Source organism: Odocoileus virginianus, chromosome 11, assembly GCF_023699985.2.
Source record: "Odocoileus virginianus isolate 20LAN1187 ecotype Illinois chromosome 11, Ovbor_1.2, whole genome shotgun sequence".
In the NCBI taxonomy this organism is placed as follows: domain Eukaryota; kingdom Metazoa; phylum Chordata; class Mammalia; order Artiodactyla; family Cervidae; genus Odocoileus; species Odocoileus virginianus.
Window position 1 is genome coordinate 18,438,099 of NC_069684.1, and position 25,408 is coordinate 18,463,506.

Below are 25,408 nucleotides of genomic sequence, written 5' to 3' on the forward strand. Positions count from 1 at the left end.
GAGTGGCCCCCGTTCATCGCAACTAGAGAAAGCCAGCACACAGCAATGAGGACCCAGAGCAGCCAAGAAATAAATAAGAAATAAGATATAATTATTTTAAAAATAGCATCCTTATTAAAAAAGTAAAGATAATGGTCAAGAATCACTCAGGTGATGGTACGTTTTTTCTTTTCATATTTAGGAGTCTGGGTCTTTAAGTTCCCTATGATACTTTGTCATTATTTTGTGTTTCTTACGGATTTTTATTTATTTAGAAACAGTATATGAGAGTATAGTGAAGGGGTTATACATTTCTAGAGGTTTCCCCGGTGGCTCAGTGGTAAGGAAGTCACCTGGCAATGCAGGAGATGCAAGTTCGATCCCTGGGTCAGGAAGATCCCCTCGAGGAGGAAATGGCAGCCCACTCCAGTATTCTTGCTGGGAAATCCATGGACAGAGGAGCCTGGTAGGCTACAGTCCACGGGGTTGCAAAGAGTCAGACACGACTGAGCACACACTGAGCTATACATTTCTATGCTTTCATAGTGTGAATTTTTCTACACTTTAAGTTTATTATGTGAATTTTTTAATTCACCTGAGTATTTTTATTTTATCCTAATATATAACCCCTTACAAAGATTTTAAATGTATGACCAATGTTAATTTATTAGAATTGTTTTTCTCCTGTTTATAACAACTCCATATTTATTAAATTTGAACATTTCTCTTAAGCTAAAACAGAAAGGAAAAGCATAAATAACTATGACAAACAACCCTCTTCTGGTGTGGTCATTTGAAATGAAACAACCAAAAAATTTAATCAACTTAAATTTAGAAAAATTAGCTGATATAAGTTGTAAACCAGATGAGTAAAAGCTTTCACTTACTCATTCTTGACATTCAATTCCATTTATTCTTTGTAATATATTTTAAAACAGAAATGTTTATAAAGACTAAGGTTTGGGTTCCTATATCCTATTTTGAGGTTATGAAGAAAAAACTAGAGTCATATTTATGCTTTAATATAAACTCCCCTTTAACATACACAAAGGAATAACAGAGATAAAGATTTTGCAGATACAAGATGATGTGTTTTATTAAAACATCATAATCATAAGAGTATTTTAAGATATATTAGATTTAAAATAATTATTAATAATGAATAAAACCTGAACAGATTGTATTTAAGTGAGTCATAATCATCAAGTTTGATCAAATATTTCTTGAGTACTTATTATGTGCAAGGCATACAAAAGATGAATAAAAGAAGAATTTACATTTGGCCCCCTAAAGACTACAGTTTGGCTAGAGAGTAATTATAAATAATTATCTTTTGTTTCACCCAAATACCTATTCTTTAGACATGTCACGGTACTTAGACATATAAACAATTCAGAGTTGAGGAAAACTTATGTCTTTTTAAAGCCTGCTCCTTTTCTCTAGTACTCTTGGAAGACAGAAAAGTTAATAGAATTAGAAGACAGTCTGGTTGTCCTCTGTCTTTCCATTCCCCAGTTGCCAATCAATTCCGTAATTGCAGTCATGGTTCTCATATTTATGCCCCTGCTCTAATTGATTTCTAGGTGGACATGCTCTAAGTTGAAAGATCAAAAATCCCAATATTTCACATTAAACACAAGAACACTTCAGCCCACAGCATCTGAACTCAAAAGCCTCAAATTAGTCCTGGTGATCTGAGGAGCACAGTAAACAAGAAATGGATTGGGGTTGGGGGGCAGCAGGCAGGTAACCCTGTCATGCTTGTACCTGTAAATAAACATTTATGCCTAACCATAATTTTAATTGGTTTAATCAGTTTTTACTGGTACAGCCAAGTAATAATCACTGAAAAATGTTTGTAAATATATAGATGGTATTTAAATTCAAAGAATACAAATCAACAGTACCTTTTTCTTATTGTAAAAGTGATAACAATGTATTATTGAAATTTTTACAAAATATTTACAAATAATAAGTATAAAGAAAAAGGTTTCAGTCATCTGCAATCTTACCCCTGAGATAATCCCTTTTATCACTTTGGATGCTTTCCTTCTTTTGTTCTATAGGTAGAGAATACATTTTAAAAACAAAAATGTGATCATAATGTATATAGTTTTATATCCTACTTTATTTACTTGTGATCATCTTCTCATATGCATATCAGATATTCTTCAGCACAGTTTCTAGAATGTTTGCCTAATATTCTGTCCTACAAGTATATTATGCTGTAGCCATTTCTCTGTTTAGGTTGCTCTCTTTCACAGTACATAAACTAAACTGTAAGCTCCACTAAGGCATGGACTATAACTGGTTTATTTATCACTGTGTCCCTGTTAGGCTTTCAGAAAATAGATGTTTAAATTAATTCTTCTACTCTTCCATGTCTGTACCTATGCAGCCACACATGCCAGAAGAAACGTATCTATCTATGTCCACTTCGGGTTTATAACTACTGATCTCAAGTGGGCCCTCACTGCTTCCCAGCAGTGCCTCTACATTTCCCTAATCCGCGATCTCTTCCCTCTCTTAGATAACTCTTTCATATGTTCTCTTCTCTGCTCAAAATTCAAACACCTCCTTCCTCATCCTCATTCTCTCCCAATGACCTTCATTCCCATTAAACTGAGGTGAAACAAGAGTCAGTGAAAAAAAGAACTTCCACAAGTTCTACCATCACATCCGTCTACCTGCCTGCATCTGTACCTACATAGCCCACTTCCCCCGCATTAGTACGTATGAACCATCTGTGCGCCCAAGGCCAGCCCTTCCGTTAACGCACTAGGTGCCATCCCACTCAAGCTCTTACTGTGTCTATGCTTTTTTGCATTATCAGTTTTCCCTCTCTTCTGTATAGGTTCCAGCAGATATAAATATACTGCTGTCTATTTACCCCACTTAACTGCCCAACTCCTGCCCCATTTCATTCTTCCTCAGAATTCCATGAAAGAGTTGTTTATACTCTAATTTCTCCTCCCATGTTATCTCTTGAAGCCACTTGAATTAGGTGTTTACTTCTATCATTCTTTCTGTTTTTCACTTCAGTTCTGCTACATCCAGTGAGCACTCTTTGGTCCCTGCTGTTCTTGACCTATCAGCAGCATTTGAATGACTTTCTTTAAATGCTTTATTCTCTCGTGCTCCAGGGCAGTGATTTTGGTTACTCCATTACTGGCCTTGGGAGGCCCCTTTTGCTCAGTCTTCAGTAGCTCTTCCTCTGTCCCTTTTGCTCCTTTTCCTGTCCTCAGGCTGCCCTGGTGGTTCAGTGGTGAAAAACCCGTCTACCAACGCAGGCTACACAGATTTATCACTGGGTCGGGAAGATCCCCTGGAGGAGGAAATGGCAACACACTCCAGCATTCTTGCCAGGAAAAATCCCACAGACAGAGGAGCCTGGTGGGCTACAGTCCATGAAGTTGCAAGAGTCGGACACTAGTTAGTGATGAAATTATTTCCTATCCTCTTTGTCTTGAAATGCCCCAGACAGAGCTCAATTGTCTGATCTGTTTTCTCTATACTCATTCCTTTGGTGATCTCATCCAGTCTCTGGGCTTTATATATCTGCCTTTCAGATCTCAAGTTTATATCTCCCGTGACATATAGTTTCAAGGGATTGGATCTGATAGACAGAGTGCCTGAAGAACTAGGGACGGAAGTCCATAACATTGTATAGGAGGCAATGACAAAAACCATCCCCAAGAAAAAGAAATGCAATAAAGCAAAATGGTTGTCTGAGGAGGCCTTACAAATAACTGAGAAAAGAAGAGAAGCAAAAGGCAAAGGAGAAAAGAAAAGATATACCTATCTAAACGCAGAGTTACAAAGAATAACAAGGAGAGATAAGAAAGCCTTCTCAAGTGAACAAGGCAAAGAAATAGAGGAAAACAATATAAAGGGAAGGACTAGAGATCTCTTCAAGATATTTAGATACCAAGCGAACATTTCATGCAAAGATGGGTACAATCGAGGGCAGAAACGGTATGGACCTAAGAGAAGCAGAAGATAGTAAGAAGAGTTGGCAGGAATACACAGAACTGTATAAAAAAGGTCTTAATGACCTGGATAACCATGATGGTGTGATCAGTCACCCAGAGCCAGACATCTTGGAATGCAAAGTCAAGTGGGCCTTAGGAAGCACCACTGCAAACAAAGCTAGTGGAGGTGATGGAATTCCAGTTGAGCTATTTCAAATCTTTAAAGATGATGCTGTGAAGTGCTGCACTCAATATGTCATCAAATTTGGAAAACTCAACAGTGGCCACAGGACTGGAAAAGGTCAGTTTTCATTCCAGTCCCAAAGAAAGGCAATGCCAAAGAATGTCCAGTACTGTACAATTGTGCTCATTTCACATGCTAGCAAAGCAATGCTCAAAATCCTTCAAGCTAGGCTTCAACAGTATATGAACTGAGAACTTCCAGATGTACAAGCTGGATTTAGAAAAGGCAGAGGAACCAGAGATCAAATTGTCAACGTCCCCTGGATCATAAAAGAACAAGGGAATTCCAAAAAAAATCTACTCTGCTTCATTGACTACGCTAAAGCCTTTGCCTGTGTGGATCACAACAAACTGTAGAAAATTCTTCAAGAGATGGGAATCCCAGGCCACCTGACCTGCCTCCTGAGAAATCAGTATGCAGGACAAGAAGCAACAGGACAAGACATGGAACAACGGACTGGTTCAAAATTGTGAAAGGAATATGTCAAGGCTGTATATTGCCATCCTGCTTATTTAACTTATATGTAGAGTACATCATGCAAAATGCTGGGCTTAATAAATCACAAGGTGGAATCAAGACTGCCAGGAGAAATATCAATAACCTCAGATATGCAGATGACACCACCCTAATGGCAGAAAGCAAAGAGGAACTAAAGAGCCTCTTGATGAGGGTGAAAAAGGAGAGTGAAAAAGCTGGCTTAAAACAACGTTCAAAAAACTAAGATCATGGCATCTGATCCCATCACTTCCTGGCAAATAGATGGGGAAAAAAATGGAAACAGTGACAGACTATTTTCTTGGGCTCCAAAATCACTGAGGATGGTGACTGCAGCCATGAAATTAAAAGACGCTTACTCCTTGGAAGGAAAGTTATGACAAATCTAAACAGCGTATTGCAAAGCAGAGCTATCACTTCACCGACAAAGGTCTGTCTAGTCAAAGCTTTGGTTTTTCCAGTGGTCACAGACAGATGTGAGAGGTGGGACCATAAAGAAGGCTGGGTGTCGAAGAACTGATGCTTTGAAACAGGTGCTGGAAAAGTCTCTTGAGAGTCCCTTAGACATCAAGGAGATCAAACCAGTCCATCCTAAAGAAAATCAGTCCTGAATATTCATTGGAAGGACTGAGGCTGAAGCTCCAACACTTTGGCCACCTGATGCTAAGAGCCGATTCTTTGGAAAAGACCCTGATACTGAGAAAGACTGAGGACAGGCGGAGGAGAAGGGAGCAACAGAAGATGAGATGGTTGGATGGCACTCTGCGAGATAGTGAAGGATAAAGAAGCCTGGTGTGCTGCAGTCCATGGAGTCACAAAGAGTGGGGCACGACTTAGCGACTGATCAACAAAGATAATCCTTGACCCCTCTCTTATCTATCTGATAAATATCCCAAACTAATATATCCAAAACCTTTCTAGTAAGACCTACACTAACCCCTTAAAGTTGAAACTCATTCTACCCTCTTCCAGCATTCCTCATTCTTTCCTGTTTTATTTTTCTCTACAGCATTTATCATCATCTAACATATCTTTGACTGACTTGGTTTATTTTCTATATCCCCCTCCTCCAAAACTAAAGATTTTTGTCTATTTTTATTTATTGCATTTTAACAGTACCTGCCACATAGTAGATACTCAGGAAATATCTGTTAACGAGTGGATGTAAGCAGTGAACGTCCTTGGCAGATAATATTTGCACAAATCCATGATTCTTTTTTCCATTCAGTAAAATGTTTGAGTGCTTACTATATACCAGACTCGATGCCAGCTGCTGGGAATGTAACAGTCCAAAGTTATGCATGGTTCCTAACTTTACAGAGCTCACACTCAAATGAAAATAACAGATAAATACATCCTTTGAATATAAATTGTAATAAATGCTATTGAAGAAACAACAAGGAGATTGAACTGAAAAATAACAATAGGAGGTGACTCTTTGAAGCAAATATAGAGAACTTTGTCTAAATAGGTGACAAGACTGGCACTTGAAGGAAGAGGAAGGAGACAGTCATCTAAAGAGTAGACATTTTATGAGCTCGTATTAGAAAGTTAGGCAGGGCTAAATGATGCAGGATTTCCTGGCCTAGTGGTTCGCAAAGTATGGAACGGGAGCCCCTGGGGGCTCTTTGATCTCTGTGATCTTTTTGGGTCCATAAAGTCAGAACTATTTTCATAACAGTTTTAAGACATTATTTTCCCTTTTCACACTTTACTGTCTCACGAGCCTTCAGTGGCATTTTCCAGAGGCCACATGACATGGTGTGACAGTAGATGAATGCAGAACTAGAAATGGATATCTAGTTATTTCCTGTCCAGATTTTAAAGAGATTTGCAAAAAAGCAAAGCAATGCCACTGTGTTTTATCTTTTAGAAAATACATTTATTTTTGAAATTGAGTTACTTACAGTAACATGTAATGGTTTTTAAATGTCTGAACTTTAATTTCTAATATAGTAAGTACTGATCGATTTAAACTACATAAACCAAAACTCTTTGGGGTCCTCAGTAATTTTGAAGACTTACTATAAAAGGGTGCCGAGACCAAAAAGGTAAAGAACTGTTGTCCTAGGCCATGATGGTAAGAGTTTTGAACTTTATTCTAAGAGCAATAGGAAGTCACTAAAAGGCATTAAACCAAAGTAATGAATGATCTAGTTTAACTTTTGAAAAGGCTGCTCTCACTGCCATGTGAAGAATAGACTGAGCAGGCTGACAGTGGGAGAAGGGGTGGGAACAAGTGTGAAGTCACTGCCTATGTCTAGGTAAGAAATGGTGGAGGTTTGTACTGCGGGGGTGTATGTTTCCTAGAACTGGCGTAACTAAGTGCCACAAACTGAGTGGCCTAGAACAGTAGAAATGTGTTGTCAGTAGGGTCACTCTCCCTCTGAAACCTATAGGGGAGAATCCGTCCTTGTCTCTTGAAGCTTCTAGTGTTTGCCAGCAATTCTTGGCATTCCTTGACCTGTGGATGCATCATTCCAGTATGTTTCTACATAAGGCCATATTCTGAGGTGCCAGGAATTAGGATTTCAACATGTCTTTTTTTGGGGGGACGCTGTTTGTAACAGGTGGTAACAATGATGGTGAAGAGAAATGACATATACATATTTTAGAAGTAGAACCAGTAGGATTGCTTATGGATTATCTATAAAGGATGAAACAAGTCAAGGATGGGACTCACATTTCTGACTTTAGAAGCTAGATAAATTGTAGAGCCAACTTAACAGACATTTCTCCAAAGAAGACAAATGGATGGCTAATAAACACATGAAGAGATTCTCAACATCACTCATTGTTAGAGAAATGAAAATCAAAACTACCTCATACTGGTCAGAAAGGCCATCATCAAAAAATCCACAAACAACAAGTGCTGGATAGGGTGTGGAGAAGAGGGAACCCTCTTACACTGTTGGTAGGAATGTAAGTTGAAATAGCCACTATGGAAAACAGTATGGAGATTTCCTTTAAAACCTAGGAATAAAACCACCATATGACCCAGCAATGCCACTTCTGGGCATATATCCTGAGGAAACCAAAACTGAAAAAGACACATGTACCCCAGTGTTCATTGTAGCACTATTTACAATAGCTAGGAGATGGAAGCAACCTCGATGTCCATCAACAGATGGATAAAGAAGTTGTGGTACATATATACAATGGAATACTATTTAGCCATCAAAAGGAACACATTTGAGTCAGTTCTAATGAGGTAGATGAACCTAGAGCCTATTATACAGAGTGAAGTAAGTCAGAAAGGGAAAAGCAAATATTGTATATTAACACATATATATGAAATCTAGAAAGATGGTTCAGATGAACCAATTTGCAAGCCAGCAATGGAGATGCAGACATATAGAATATACTTGTGGACAAGGGCGGGGGAGAGGAAGGAGAGGGTGAAGTGAATGGAGAGAGTAGCATAGAAGCATATACACTAACATATGTAAAATAGATAGCCAGTGGAAATTTGGTGTATGACTCAGGGAATTCAGCCAGGGCTCTGTAATAATCCAGAGGGGTGCGAGGGAGGTTCAAGAGGGAGGGAACATTTGTACACCTATGGTCAATTCATGTTGATGTATGACAATCAATTAAAAATAAATATTAAAAATACTTTTAAAAAGTTGTAGAGCCAAATGACATGCAGTTTTTTAACATCAACACTTGGGAATAGGACCATGTTTCCTGGGGCATAAAATCCCAGAAGTGAAATTGCTAGGTCTCCATTTCCTTAAGTATCTCCATCCATTTATTTTAGATATGTTTTAGCTTTATTCATATTGTTTTAATATTATTTAGGTTTATTCTATTAGAGCCTCCTGATTTAAACAATCAGATATAGTAAAATCTTGTAGATCAATTCAAAGACCTTATGCAAAAAGAAAATAAAAATAGAAAGAGAGAACATTTGCCATAAAAGAACTTCTCGTAATTAAAGTGGGGCAAACAGTAAGTGTTGGCAAAGTTCAATGAGATCCTGAAGTATTTCAAATTAAACTTCTAGATAAGAAATCTGGCTATTTGGGTTTAATACCATTTTATGGGATTGACTACAATTTCTCCCACTGGATGAAAAGCAGGCCTCAGGTAAAATTGTAAGTTCCCTGGTAACATGATAAGGTTAAGGATGTCAATTACATTATTAAGCAACTTATGATAAAAATGACTTCCTGCCTGATTGTTATATTGTATCTGAATGGAAGGAACTGCAAAGTTATGATAAATTCCTGATGGGGATGCTGTACTTTGGACTGTCCTGACTTTCTTATAATTGGCATATCTATTATGTGGCCCTTGAAGCTATTGTTACAAGATACAATGGCTCCTATAAAGCAGCAGGGCCTCTAAACCAAGATATACCTTCACACACACCAAAATGGAATTTCTCCTCACAATTGAGCTACATCTCCTAGAGAGAAGATAGCACCTGGATGGCTGGACAAGCTGTCACATGAATTAGTACAGAACTCCAGGCTGACACTGCTCTGATGGCAGCTTCTGAATGGCTTCTGTCTGAAATCCTCCTGAATAAACGGATGCCAGGTGTATTCAGTAGTAGTCTTATGAATCTCAATGATTAGATGAGCCAAAGATGACCACCTTGTGGGCATAGTACATACATTATTGATCCTTTAGTTCCAGCTGCTCACTTATTCTGTGCCTACTCTATCCCTCTTGCCAGCCATTTTAGTAACATGTCAATGCAGTCATCGTGTCTTCAGTTCCCAAAGCGAACTTGTTCTTGAGAACATCTGTATAGACGTGAATCTGCTTGGCTGCCTTAAAAGGGATGAATAATCCATGGTGGTTTAGTCGCTAAGTTGTGTCCGACTTGTTCAACCCACCACGAAATAAGGAAACATGATTAAGAAAATAACTGAAAGGAAAACAATCAAAGGCAGCACTCATAGCTCAGCTGGTAAAGAATCTGCCTACAATGCAGGAGACCCGAGTTCGATCCCTGGGTCAGGAAGATCCCTTGGAGAAGGGAATGGCAACCCATTCCAGTATTCTTGCCTGGGGAATTCCATGGACAGAGGAGCCTGGTAGGCTATAGTCCATGGGGTCACAGGGTCAGACATCACTGAGTGACTAACACTGATAAAACAAATGATTTTTTGTTCACGTATATGCCCAGACATTTACTTGATGCAAGACACTGAGGGACATAATTAGTTTATGATAACTGAATCATCAGGAAAAGATTAAATCATCTCCCGTGAAGTAAGATACCTTAGAGAGTTTATAAGGGTGGTTTTTAATGGTTGCATATTCAAAGAGTAATGTGCCAATTATTTTTAAAATGTGCTGACAGGTTTTTTGCTCTCTAACAGGCACTTTGTTGTTATTTAGCTGCTCAGTTGTGTCCCACTCTTTGCAACGCCATGGACTGTAGCCCACCAGGCTCCTCTATCCATGGGATTTTCCTAACAGATGCTATTAACAGTTGAATGAGGTGTTACTATACCTGCCTTTTTTTCCCCTAGAAAGAAAGGAGTGTGCCTATAACCAACTGAAGACTTAACTCATGTAACAGAAAAATTCTTAGAAAAATAATTATAAAATATGTTTGCCAACACCTAACATATGGCAAATTGTCCGATTAGTTTAATCATATTCTGTAATAGTCACAGAAGATCTCACAGGTTAGGAGAGGCAAAACACTCCAAGCTTAGAAATAATATTGAAAATTACCCAAAATTATATTACTAACTCATAATTTTTATCACTACTTCTAATTCCTCACAACTAATTTTCTTGAGTGCTTCCCTTATCTATTCACTTGAAATACTAAAACAGAATTTTTATTTCAGATGTCAAATTACTGGATAAGAACTAAATCTCTCATTACCCATATGGGAAAATGCATCCCATCTATGCAGCTCGCTTATTACTCTTTTAATGATTCATGCTGTGTACAGTATCTTTAGAACTAACGTTGGTAGAAATGGTAGATCAAATCTGAATTAGAGTATCAGTATCACTGTGGTCACACAAAAAAAGAAATCCAGTGACACTCAGGAGAATTTTCTGCTCACACAGAACATCTTGGAAACATGTTATTTCCATGACTTAAACATCACACACTAGTAAAGTAATTCTCCAAGCCAGGCTTCAACACTACATGAACCATGAACTTCCAGATGCTCAAGCTGGATTTAGAAAAGGCAGAGGAACCAGAGATCAAATTGCCAACATCCATTGGTTCATTGAAAAAGCAAGAGAGTTCCAGAAAAACACCTACTTCTGCTTTATTGACTATACCAAAGCCTTTGACTGTGTGGATCACAACAAACTGTGGAAAATTCTTCAAGAGATGGGAATACCAGACCACCTGACCTGCCTCTTGAGAAATCTGTATGCAGGTCAGGAAGCAACAGTTAAGAACTGGACATGGAACAACAGACTGGTTCCAAATCGGGAAAGGAGTACGTCAAGGCTATATATTGTCACCCTGCTTATTTAACTTATATGCAGAGTACATCATAAGAAATGCTGACCTGGATGAAGCACAAGCTGGAATCAAGATTGCCAGGAGAAATATCAATAACCTCAGATATGCAGATGACACCATCCTTAAGAGAAGAACTAAAGAGCCTCTTGATGAAAGTAAAAGAAGAGAGTGAAAAAGTTGGCTTAAAACTTAACATTCAGAAAACTAAGATCATGGCATTTGGTCCCATTGCTTCATGGAAAATAGATGGGGAAACTATGGAAACAGTGACAGACTTCCTTTTTGGGGGGCTCCAAAAACTGCACATGATGACTGCAGCCATGAAAATAAAAGTTGCTTACTCCTTGGAAGGAAAGTTATGACCAACCTAGACAGCATATTAAAAAGCAGAGACATTATTTTGCTGACAAAGTCTGTCTAGTCAAGGCTGTGATTTTTCCAGGAGTCTTGTATGGATGTGAGAGTTGGACTATAAAGAAGGCTGAGCACTGAAGAATTGATGCTTTTGAACTGTGGTGTTGGAGAAGACTCTTGAGAGTCCCTTGGACTGTAAGGAGCTCCAACCAGTCCATCCTAAAGGAAATCAGTCCTGAATATTCATGAGAAGGACTGATGCTGAGGCAGAAACTCCAATACTTTGGCCACCTGATGTGAAGAACTGACTCATTTGAAAAGACCCTGATGCTGGGAAAGATTGAAGGCAGGAGGAGAAGGGGACAACAGAGGATGAGATGGTTGAATGGCACCACCAACTCAATGGACATGAGTTTGAGTTAACTCCGGGAGTTGGTGATGGACAGGGAGGCCTGGCATGCTGCAGTCCATGGGGTCTCAAACAGTCAGACACGACTGATGACTGAACTGACTGAAACATGTGTGTGTGTAGACAGACAGGTAGATAGATCTGGACTTGGAAATGGGGCTCTTGATTCAGTTTGATAAAATGCATTTAGCAGTAGAAAAATATCACCGCCTGGCTACAGAGTTTTATGTGTAAAAAACAGCAGTATCACCAATGACTTAATGTTAATATTTTCATCAATACTTCATTTGGTAAATTTTTTAAAAAATACTTCTAATTAATATTGTTTAAATGGCCATACTACCCAAAGCAATCTACAGATTTAATGAGATCCCTACTCCCAGGTGGCACAGTGGTAAAGAATCCACCTGCTAATGCAAGAAATACAAGAGATGCAGGTTTGACCCCTGGGTTGGAAAGAGCCCCTTGAATAGGAAGTGGCAACCCACACCAGTGTACTTGCCTGAAAAATTCTATGGACAGAGGATACTGGTGGGCTACAGTCTATGGCATCTCAAAGAGTTGGACATGAGTGAGCATACAACACTACCAAAGTACCCATGACATTTTTCACAGAACTAAAACAAATAATCCTAAAATTCTTATGGAACCATAAAAGACCCAGCATTGCCAAAGCAATCCTGAAGAAAAAGAACAAATCAGGAGGCATAACCCTCCCAAACTTCAGACAACACTACAAAGCTAGAGTAATCAAAGCAGCATGGTTATTGACACAAAAACAGACATGGATCAATGGAACAGATCAGACAGCCCAGAAATAAACCCACACACCTACAGTCAATTAATCTTCAGCAAGGGAGGCGAGGGTATACAATGGGGCAAAGTCTTTTCAGCAAATGGTATTGGGAAAGCTGGGCAGCATATGTAAATCAATGAGGATAGAACATACTCTCACACCATACACAAAAATAAACTCAAAATGGCTTAAAGACTTAAACATAAGACATGACACCATAAAATGCCTTTAAGAGATCATAGGCAAAACATTTTGATATAAATTTTACCAATGTTTTCTTAGGTCAGTCCCCAAGAAAAGAATGGAGAAGGAAGTGGCAACCCACCCCAGTATTCTTGCCTGGAGAATGCTGTGGACAGAGGAGCCTGGTGGGCTGTCGTCTATGGGGTTGCACAGAGTCGGACACAACTGAAGTGACTTAACATGCACGCATGCATTGGAGAAGGACATGGCAACCCACTCCAGTATTCTTGCCTGGAGAATCCCAGGGACAGAGGAGCACAGAGTTGGACACGACTGAAGCAGCAAGGCAATAGAAATAAAAATAAATGAATGGGACCTAGCCAAACCTACAAACTTTAGCATAGAAAAGGAAGTCATAAGCAAAACAAAAAGATAGCATACAGAATGGGAGGAAATACTTGCAAGTGATGTGACCAACAAGGATTTCATTTCCAAAATATACAAACAGCTCCTAAAACTCAACAACAAAAAACAAACAATCCAGTTGAAAAATAGGCAGAAGACCTTAACAGAGATTTCTCCAAAGAAGAAATACAAATGGCCAACAGGCACATGAAAAGATTGCTAATTATTAGAGAAAGGCAAATCAGTATTATGAAGAAGTGCCACCTCACACCATTCAGAATGGCCATCATTAAGAAATCTATAAATAACAAATGCTGGAGAGGGTGTAGAGAAAAAGAACTCTCCTACCATTGATGGGAATGTAGGTTGGTGCAGTCACTGTGGAAGACAGTATAGAGGTTCCTCAGAAAACTAAAGATAGAAGTACCATATGATCCAGCAATCCCATTCCTGGGCATGTCTAGACAAAACTATAATTCAGGACGATACATGTACCCCTATGTTCACAGCAGAACCATTCACAATAGCCAAGACATAGAACAACTTAAATGTCCATCGACAGAGGAATGGATAAAGAAGATGTGGTACATACATACAGTGGAATATTACTCAGCCATAAAAACAAAATAATGCCATCTGCAGCAACATTGATGCAACTGAAGATTATCATGCTAAGTGAAATCAGTCAGAAAGACAAACACTGTATGATATCACTTAAATATGGAATCTAAAATGTGACACAAATGAACCTATCTATGAAGCAGAAACAGACTCACAGACATAGAGGATAGACTTGTGGCTGCCAATGGGGAAGGAAAGGGATGGACTCAGAGTTTGAGGCTAGTAGATGCACACTATTATGTTTAGAATGGATAAACAACAAGGTCCTACTGTATAGCACAGGGAACTGTATCCAGTCTCCTGGGATCAACCATAATGGAAAAGAACATAAAAAAAGAATGCATATGTATGTAAAACTGAATCACTTGGTGTACAGCAGAAATTAACACAACGCTGTAAATCAGTTATACTTCAATAAATAAATACAATTTTAAATACACACACACATACTTCTTACATTTGACAGGGTGCCCCATCTCAGGAGAGAAGAAAGTCTAGTCCTTAAAGGAAATAATTACTAATAAAATGAAAATAATGATCAAAAATTATAAAGAAAGAATTAGTGTAGAATACATGGGGGGAAAGAAATAATCTATATAAATTCAACAGAGACCAGCTTCTCCTCCGCACACACAGGAGAAAAAAGCATCTGGAAGTCAAACTGAAAGAGTTATTTTTCACTTGAGTTAACTGTGAACTAAGTTCATGATTGTTTGGGCTCTTATAGAATAATTGCATCTGGCATTTATGCTCCACAACATAGGAAATATGTCAGGACTTTTTTTTTTTTAAGTTCAGGTAAAAGAAAAAAGGTTGGTTAAGAGATTAAAGAATAAACCAATAAGGAAAGGATACAGTAATATATTCATTCTCTCATTTCATGAACATTTATTGAGTGCACACTTTATTCAGGACACTGTGATAGGCACTAAATGAAAGACATAGTACTTACATACGAGAAGTTTACTGTCTTAGTTTACAGTTTTAGATAAGCGCATACAGTGTAAGCTATGTTGCTGTGGTAGAGAAGAGGGACCCTTGAAGAAAATGAGCTGAGTCTTAACGATTGAGGGGATTTCTTTTTCTTACAGGATTCCAGACTCATCTGAAAATTCTCCCACCACAAAATACCCAGGAATGCAGAATAAAATCCCTTCCCTGACTTAATAGACATGAGTTTGCGCAAACTCCGGGAGACAGTGAAGGACAGGGAAGCTTGGCATGCCGCAGTCCATGGGGTCACAAAGAGTCGGACATGACTGAGCGAATGAATAACAACAAAAATGCACAGCAGAGCTTACAAAAAAGTAAAGTTGTTCTCCAACAACTTTACTTTTTTGTAAGCTCTGCTGTGCATTAGCTAAGAAACAAAATAGTAAGCCTTAATTCTTTAATAAGCCCAAAGCTTTAAAAAGAAAGTCGTAGGTTTAAACCAACAGCTGACTGTCCTGAAAGCAAGGATCTGACAGTCCCAGTACCTATGAGGTAGAAATCTCTCAAAAAACAGCAGCCACCATCAGGGAAAAGTAGACATTAAAAATCTACCCTCCAACAAAGAGCTGACATGAGAATTTTTCTTAGCCTGCACTCCAAGCCCAGGAGGGGAGGTGGGATGAGAAATAGGTTTGCCCTTTTAAAATTTACACTAAGTAAGTATTCAAAAATCCCCAAGCTAAGAACTAAACATAGGGCTCTCAGACTGATAATATTTCTGTGGTGTCTGTCAGAAACAAAAGCAAAATCTTTCTAGAGGGGCAGAATCTCAGTTCAGGGTACAGAGCACAGAATTTTTCCCAGATAAAACCCCACTTAAAATGAATTCACAGTCCAGAATTTATAAAGCACACAGGTAGTAATCAACGGTACATGGATCTCAGGCAGCACAACAAGTATCACATGTGCCACCACCTGTCCCTCTCCCTGAGCTCAAATAAAAGAACTGCAGGGACCATACATCTGCTTAAAAGGCTCAAATATATCAAAGATGGATATTAAAGCATGAGAAAAGAGTAGGACCCTGTAAGGTTGGAGGACAGATTTCAAGCAGAGTGAAGCGCATTTATAGCTGTGAGTGTCCAGATAGGTATTCTTACTGGGAATCAGAGGTCACAAAATTGGGAGGAAGATGACCAAGGCTTGGATCATAAACAACCTTGTGTTCTGTGTTACTCAGGACTCCGCTTGCAAGTGACAAGAAGATCACTTTTGCCTCAAGAGTATTTTGTTGTTGGCTCACCTAACCAAGAAGGACAAGGACAGGCTTGGGATGATAAGAATCAGAGACTCATTTTTCCTGGACCTCTCATTGCTATTCTTTTCTTTGTGAATACTTCATTCTCACCTACCACACACCAGTTTTCTCCAAAAAGTGGAGAACAATGCCACTTTAGTTTTTGATCCACGTCTTTTACTTTTTACTTTCTTTTAAAAAAAAAAAAATTGTGCTAAGCTCTTTACAATAGCCAGGACATAGAAGCAACCTAGATGCCCATCATCAGACAAATGGATAAGAAAGCTGTAGTACATATATACAATGGAATATTACTCAGCAATTAAAAAGAATGCATTTGAATCAGTTCTAATGAGGTGGATGAAACTGGAGCCTATTATACAGAGTGAAGTAAGTCAGAAAGAAAAACACCAATACAGTATATTAACATATATATGGAATTTAGAAAGATGGTAACAATGACCCTATATGCAAGACAGCAAAAGAGACACAGATGTAAAGAACAGTCTTTTGGACTCTGTGGGAGAAGGCAAGGATGGGATGATTTGAGAGGGTAGCATTGAAACGTGTATATTATCATATGTGAAGCAGATCGCTGGTCCAGATTCATGCATGAGACAGGGTGGTCAGGGCTGGTGCACTGGGATGACCCTGGGGGATGGGATGGGGAGGGAGGTGAGAGGGGGGTTCTAGAAGGGGAACACATGTACACCTGTGGCTGATTCATGTCGATGTATGGCAAAAACCACTACAATATTGTAAAGTAATTAGCCTCCAATTAAAATAAATTAATTTAAAAAAATTGTGCTAAGATATGCATGATACAATTAACTAAGCATTTTTAAGTGTAAAGTCAGTGTATAAGTACATTCACATTGTGCAACTGTCACTACTATCCATCTGCAGAATGTTTTCATCTGCTGCTGTTGCTAAGTCGCTTCAGTCGTGTCAGATTCTGTGGGACCCCATAGACGGTAGCCCCCCCTGCTGAAACTCTGTATCCACTAGACAATGACTCCTCATTCCTCTCTCTCTGCAGCCCCTGGTAACCACTGTTCTATTTCTGTCTGTCTGAATTTTAACTACTCCTAAGTAGTTCATACAACTGGAATAATACAATATTTACCCTTTTGTATCTGTCTTTATTCACTACACCACTTTCTTTTGACCAGGAAGAAAAAGACTTTCTCAGTACACATGCTTCTATCTCCTTGCTCTATTTTGAAAATCCTGAGAGAAGACTCAAATTAGTTTGGCTTGAGTGACATGCTTACTTCTAGACCAGGAGGATAATGGGTTGCTATGATGTGCTCAGGTCAGGAGGTTGCATGACCACCCTAGAATCTTCCCCAATTCTGTGTGTACATACCCTCTCAAAGAGCCCTTCCTTGTTCTTTTGATCTAAAATAGCATCTCACATCATCTAGACACTTTATTATGCTTTTTTTTTGGGGGGGGGGACACTTATTACTGTCTATTACAGAAAAGATTTATTTGCTTATTACTTCCCCTACCACTAGAATGTAAGAGTTATAACATGAGGGACCTTCTCTCTCTTGCTCACCTCTGTGCTCCCAATACCTGGAACAATGCCTGGATCATAGTAGGAGCTCAATAAACATTTTAAATTAATTCATTAGTTAGAGATTGAAGTGGAGATATGGATTTAGCACTCATTGGTAAAAGTGATTAAAAGAAATTAATTATGCTTCTACCTCTCTTATGAAGATAAGCAATTACAAATTGAATGAAATTGAACTCTGCATATATATTTATATGAACACAGTAGCTAAACAAGGAACTTACACACAAATAGCAAGAAAGTTACACTTTTTAAAAATGGATAATTGTAGAACATATAACCTTCCATGATGGATGCATAGGTTAGAGTCTGGAAGTTTCAAAAGATTAAACCCTTTCTGAAATTGTTTTCTGTTGGCAAGCATTTAAACTGTAAATGTGAATGTATAAACCCATCAGGTGTGTGTACACAAACACACACACACATTTTTACTGGTTAACTTCGGAAACTAGCAGATACAAGTTTAAAGCCATAGTGGGCAATGCAGTTCTTTCAAAATTGCCCTTGGCTGTAGCCAGGTGAATCCAGATACTCAGGAACACAACTTCACACTGTCGTGCCACCCCTCGTTATCATCTCTCGGATCTTGTTTACTGTAGCTGCCTCAGCTCTCTTCCCCTACCTGTCATTAATCTCAAGGGCAGGGCAAGGCAAAGAGGAACTAGGAGCAAAGTAGGGGCTTTGCTTGTATATTGTATATTGAAATTTTGTATTGTATATTGAAATATTGTATATTTCTTGTATATTGAAAAATACAAGAAAGAAAGTAGGCAAAAATAATCTCATTCTTCTGACTTCATGGTACTGCTGTCCATCTTTTACTCTTAGAGTTTATTATCCTTATGATACATAATGAACATCCCAAATATAAGCAGTGCTGCACCTCAGCTGAATCTACCTTACTCATAAGGTTCCTAAAAATTACATCTTTCATATCTCCTCCAACCTATCCACCCACATGTTACTGCCAAATCCAGTGAGAACTCCAATTTCTGGTGAGAAAACAGTTTAATCAAACTATATTGCCTCAAAGTTGTCTTCTTCCCATCAGCTGTTATCCCTGCTGAACTTCTCTAGGTGTTAAGGAATTACTTTTTTCTAACTACCCATCTGAACCAGAAAATAAGCTCTCTGTGGCAGCTTTTTGCCTTTCTTCTTAGGAGATTAAATAGAACCACACCCAAAATCTTCTGGGAACCAACCCCATATTCAGTTTTTAGGAAATGGGAAAGATAGATATGGTTTGTCTAAGAGTAGTTGATTTAAATCATAATACCACTCTGTCTCATTTGCAATAATGGTTAATCATTTATTCTTAATTACCAGGGGCTCAAGAATGGCCATCCACATACTAAATGCCTATCAAATTAATCTAAATCCTACTTTCCACCTGTATATCATCCTGATTATGTGTTGCTCATGTAATGTGATCATGTGCCCTCAGCTTAAGAAATAGCGCTGCTCAGATGGAAAGATATACCATGTTCTTGGATTGGAAGAATCAATATAGTCAAAATGATTATACTACTCAAGGCAATGTACAGATTCAGTGCAATCCCTATCAAATTTTCAATGGCATATTTCACAAAATTTTTAGAACAAAATTTTTTTAATTTGCATGGAAACACAAAGGCCCCGAATAGCCAAAGCAATTCTGAGAAAGGAAAATGGAACTGGAAGAATCAGGCTCCCTGACTTTATACTACAAAGCTACAGTCATCAAGACAGAGGGATCGGGTAGAGAGGGAGGTGGGAGGGGGGACCGGGATGGGGAATACATGTAAATCCATGGCTAATTCATTTCAATGTATGACAAAAACCACTGCAATGATGTAAAGTAATTAGCCTGCAACTAATAAAAATAAATGGTAAAAAAAAAAACAGACAGTATAATATTGGCACAAAAACAAATGTAGATCAATGGAACAGGATACAAAGTTCATAACTAAACCCACACAGGTATGGTCAATCTATGACAAAGGAGGCAAGACTATACAACAGCACAGACACATTCTCTTCAATAAATGATGCTGGGGAAACTGGAAAGCTACATGTAAAACAATTAAATTAGAATATTCTCTAACACCACACACAAAAATAAACTCACAATGGATTAAAGACCTAAATATAAGACCAGATACTATAAAACTCTGAGAAGAAAACATAGGAAGAACACTCTTTGACATAAATCACAGCAATACCTTTATAGGTCCACCTCCCAGAGTAATGAAAATAAAAGCAAAAATAAACAAATGGGACCTAATTAAACTCAAAAGCTTCTGCACAGGAAAGGAAACCATAAAGAAAACAAAAAAGACAACCCACAGGATGGGAGAAAATATTTGTAAATGAAGCAACTTATAAAGGATCAATCTCCAAAATATACAAGCAGTTCATGCAACTCAGTATCAAAAACAAAACCAAAAACAACCAATCAAAAAATGGGCAAATGATCTAAATAGACATTTCTCTAAGAAAGAGCTATGGGTGGCTAAAAACATGTGAAGAAATACTGAACGTTGCTAATTATTAGAGAAAATCAAAACTAGAGAGGTATCACCTCATACAGGTCAGAATGCATATGTGTGTGCTCAGTTATGTCCAATTCTGTGACTCTCTGGATTGTAATCCACCAGGCTCGTCTATTCATAGGACTCTCCAGGCAGGAATACTGGAGTGAGTTGCTGTTTCCTCCTCCAAGGGGTCTTCCTGACCAGGGATTGAACCTGTGTCTCCTGCGTCTCCTGAATTGGCAGGCTGATTCTTTACCACTGAGCCACCTGGGAAGCCCACGGGTCAGAATGGCCACCATCAAAAAAATCTACAAATAATAAATGCTGGAGAGGATGCAGAGGAAAAGAGAACATTCCTACACTGTTGGTGAGAATGTACATTGATACAACTATTATTTGGAGAACGAAGCTTCCTAGGTGGCCCTGGTGGTAGAGAGGCTGCCAGCCAATGCAGGAAACACAAGAGACATGGGTTCAATCCCTGGGTCAAGAAGATCTCCTGGAGTAGGAAGTGGTGGACAGAGGAGCCTGGCAGGCTACAACCATGGGGCCCCTAAGTCAGACATAACTGAGCACACAATATCGAGAAGAGCATGGAGCTTCCTTTCAATACTTAAAAGGGAGCAACCATATGATCTAGCAATTCCACTCCTGACCATATATCCAGAGAAAACCACAATTCAAAAAGATACATGCACCCCAATGTTCATTGCAGTACTACTCACAATAGCTAAGACATGGAAGCAAATTAAATGTCCATTGACAGAGGAATGGATAAAGAAGATGTGATATATATGTACAGTGGAATATTACTGAGACATAAAAAAAGAATGAAATAATGCCATTTGCAGCAGCATGGATGGACCTAGATATTATCATACTAGATGAAGTCAGAAACAAAAATCATATGATATCACTTATATGTGGAATCTAGAAAACTTATACAAATGAATTTATTTATAAAACAGAACAGACTCAGACTTTGAAAACAAACTTAATGGTTACCACAGAGAAGAGATTGGAGGAGGGATCAAGTAGGAGTTTGGGGATTAACATATACATCCTACTATATATAAAACAGATAACCAACAAGGACCTGTTGTGTGTACAGAGAACTGCTCAATGTTCTATAATAACCTATGGGAAAAGAATCTGAAAAATAGACATATGTGTAACTGAATCACTTTGCTGTACAGCTGAAACTAACATTGTAAACAACTGTACTCCAATGTAAAATAAAAATTGAATTAAAAAGAAATAGCATCGTGAAAAAATACTCATCGATAATTAGTTTATATAGTTAAAATATTTTGATTTTAAAGGAATAAAAATTTAACTGAACAGTTGGATTTTCCTGAGTCTGTGTGGGAATTTTTGACTTAACAACTTGTAGAGACTTTGTGTGCCTTGAAATCACATTTCTGTATGATATTTGATATGATTAGGAAACTTTATGTTATAAGCCTGGAATCTGAATCTTTGAAAATGGGTTTAAAAAGCTACTAATCCTTACTATAAATCATAGACTTCTTAGATAGATTTTGGGAATGTACTTTAAAAAAAAAATCATAATACTGGCCATGATAAATGGCCGTTTTTCTGCCACTAATTGGGTAATCAAACTGTCACATTTTAAAGGATTCCCTTTGGTTTAATATCTGCAGATCTAGTCATCCTGTCACTCTGTGGCTGCTGCAGTGCACAAGTTACCATTCAACCCTCTCCTTTTCTCCGAGATGGAGAGTTTGGTCAGAGGTTACTGTGAGGCTCAAAGAACTGGCTTCTTTTCCTGTAGCCAGTAAACCTGTGGAACTTTGGTATATCAGATATTTGCTATAGCTTATATACTTTCATACTTTTGCAATAACTTAGATTCTTTGTTTCTTTTATAGGACAATGAAGGTCAAACAGCTCTACATTATGGTAAGATGTTTTTAAATTATTACTAATTATATTTGACTTTATTTGCTTATCTCAGCTTTGTCCAACCCTACATAGTGCTTGGAAAAATGCCAACCACTAGCAGAGCTACAATAACTTTATGTTTAAAAAACAGATTAATAACCTCTAAAGTTGATTGTATGTTAAAATTCTTATGGACACATTCATAGTGAATTGAGCATTTCTACACAGTCAACAGAAATGAAGGTTCCTCCAATCCCCTTTTGAAACTTCATTATTTCATTCCTGTTATTATCAGTGAAAACTAAGATTCTAATCATTGTTACTTAGGAGCTAGAATCTCTCCTGTAAGAAATACTTTCTTGACGTGATTGAAGTGAAGAAAAATAGACTTGATTTTTAAATTTATTTCTTCTATTAACTGATTAGCCTCGTGAAGTAATTTTCACTTAATCTGTAAAATAGAGGATAATCTGTAAAATGGAAGTAATATGGCTCTTAAGGGGCTACTGGGTAATTTCAGTGAGGTAAGAGATAATAAAGTACTTTGAAAACTGTGATGTACTAGAAAAAGTGTTGTTACTTTTATTCTATTTGGATATGAACATGGTTGAATAAGGGCTTCCCAGGTGGGTCAGTGGGTAAAGAATCCTCCTGCAATGCAGGAAATGTGGGTTTGATCCCTGGGTCGGGAAGATCATCTAGAGGAGGGAATGGGAACCCACTCCAGTATTCTTGCCTGGAGAATCTCATGAACAGAGGAGCCTGGCGGGCTACAGTCTGTAGGGTCGCAAAGAGTTGGATGTGACTGAGCGTGCGCGTGCACACACACACACACACACACACACACACAAATACATACACACACACACAAATATATACACAGTTGGATAAAAGACAGTCATCAATATTTAAACTAGAATATATCAGGAACATCTCCCAGTCAATAAGAAACAATCAAATGGAAAAAATAGACCCCAAAAAACAGATAGCTCACAAATGAGAAGAGCCAAATAACCAATAAACGAGATACTCACCCTCACCAATAACTTCCAAGAACTATGAATAGTATGAGATTATACACAACTTGAACCCTTACCAGTTAGCCTGATGCAGTTTTATGGATGCTGGCAAAAGACACAAAACTCATGGATCAGAGACAAAAAGACTATTGTTCACAGCACAGTAAGCAGCATGAGGTTCATGTTTGTGTCATTTCCCCTTGAATCCCATGGGAGCTACAAAGAGAAGCCCCAGCAGATCTTGGACACATAGTGTCATAGCTTAGAAATCCTAAGCTTAGGGAACTCCAGTCTTTTATAATAAGCTGCCAGCAGACCTGCCCAACCTTTACCCTGGAGAACACATGTCTTTCTTATACTGGACAATAAACAAACCTGCCTTCTATTCTAGAAGGAAGCAGTACCTCCGTTGACAAAGGTCATTCACTATATTAACATCTTTTGAAAGATAGTCTAGCATAAAAGCTATCTTTACCTCTGGTCACACGATGTACAGAAAAATGAGAATCCCTTGGAGAAATGTCTCCCAACAATAATTAGGGGATGCAGATTAAAATATTTAGATATAACTTCTGGGTTTGATCCCTGGGTCGGGAAGATCCCCTGGAGAAGGAAATGGCAACCTACTCCAGTACTCTTGCCTGGAAAATTCCATGGATGGAGGAGCCTGGTAGGCTACAGTCCATGGGATCGCAAAGAGTCAAACATGACTGAGCAACTTGACTGGTTCACACAGATTGTCAACATGTAAATATGTGCACCAGGGCTTCCCCAGTGGCTCAGCAGTAAAGAACCTGCCTGCAATTCAGGAGCCACAAGAGATGCAGGTTCGATCCCTGGGTCGGGAAGATCCCCTGGAGGAGGATATGGCAACCCACTCCAGTATCCTTGCCTGGAGAACCCCATGGACAGAGGAGCCTGGTGGGCTACAGTCCATGGGGTCACAAAGAGTCGAACACAACTAAAGTGACTTAGCATACACATAGCATGCACACAACATGTGCAAAGAATAGAGCTGGGATGTGGAGGAACAAGAACTCTCATATACTGTCATTGGGAACATCAACTATTGCATCACTTTGGAGGTGAATTTGACAAAAATCCAGTGAAGTTGAAGCTACCGGTACACATACCCTACAACCTGGCAATTTCACTTCTAGTATATTCCCTGGAAATACTCCCCAACATGTGTATAATGAAACATAATTAAGAACATGTACTGCAGCGTTACTTGTAATAGCCCAAAACTTGTTTTATTAGCCATTATATTCTTTTTCTGTACTTAAAATAGTTAAGTTGCATATACACACACACACACACACATATCCATACATGTACATTATGTTACCAAATACCTCTGGAAGGTGTGCCCATCATAGTATTCAAGAAATCTCAAGGCTCCTTTCTATAAACAGCCCTCTGAAATTGTTTTCTCCAATTTATAAATGAGGACATCAAAACTCAAAGAGTTAGTAAACTTACCTAACGGAGCCAGAAATTCAAACCCATTATCTCTAAATTTACCAGGAAAGGAGAGAAAAACAAATGCCTTCCCCACCCACTTTCCACAGTGCTCACATCTCTCACTCTGCAAACATGTTCATATAAGTCTGTCATATAGCTCCTCTGACATCACCAAATCCTAGCTACTCTGAACTCTGATTTTCAATCTAGGAAAAAATTTTTCTCAGCTTTCTCCTTACCTGTTTGAACCAGGCATTACGTCAGACACTCCCAACAGTAGTTGTGAGGCCTTCAGCAAAAAAATTCGGAGCTGTGCCTTATTCCTGATGTCTGGCTTCAAGAAGCAAACTGACTTTTATTTCAAAAATATGTGCCATAATGTCCAGAGTGCACCACTCTGCTTAAAAAGACAACTCCACGAATGCAACCTCCTTTGAAAAGGAGGGAGTTCCACACACTAAAATTCTTTTAAAAGTCTGTTGCATAAGCAGTGTCAGTGGATTCGTGGGACTTCATTGGAACTGTTATGAATATGCTTGAGGTTCATCAGCTTTCAGTGAGCCATTCAAGGGCTGCATTAGGGTCTGGGGACCATGGTGACTGACAACTCAAAGTGCAGGTGTGAAGGGACCACTCAGCTTCCTAGTGAAGCGAAACAGAACTGCTTAGAACGCAAGATCTGCTTATCAGGAGCAGAAGGAAGGAAACACTTCATCTAAGAAGAAAAAGATATTGTGTTAATTTTATTGGAGATTGATCGTATTGTTAAATGCTCATATCA

General features: G+C 38.5%; 1 protein-coding gene across 2 annotated transcripts in view; it reads left to right on the top strand.

Moving 5' to 3' along the window:
* The window catches only part of ACBD6 (acyl-CoA binding domain containing 6), a 195,000-nt gene that overhangs the window by 140,843 nt on the left and 28,749 nt on the right, over positions 1–25,408 (top strand). For both annotated transcript variants that reach the window (XM_070473981.1, XM_020868795.2), the window contains one exon: positions 22,132–22,162. In XM_070473981.1, the coding sequence (XP_070330082.1) occupies positions 22,132–22,162 (31 nt within the window). The remainder of the gene's footprint in view (positions 1–22,131; positions 22,163–25,408) is intronic.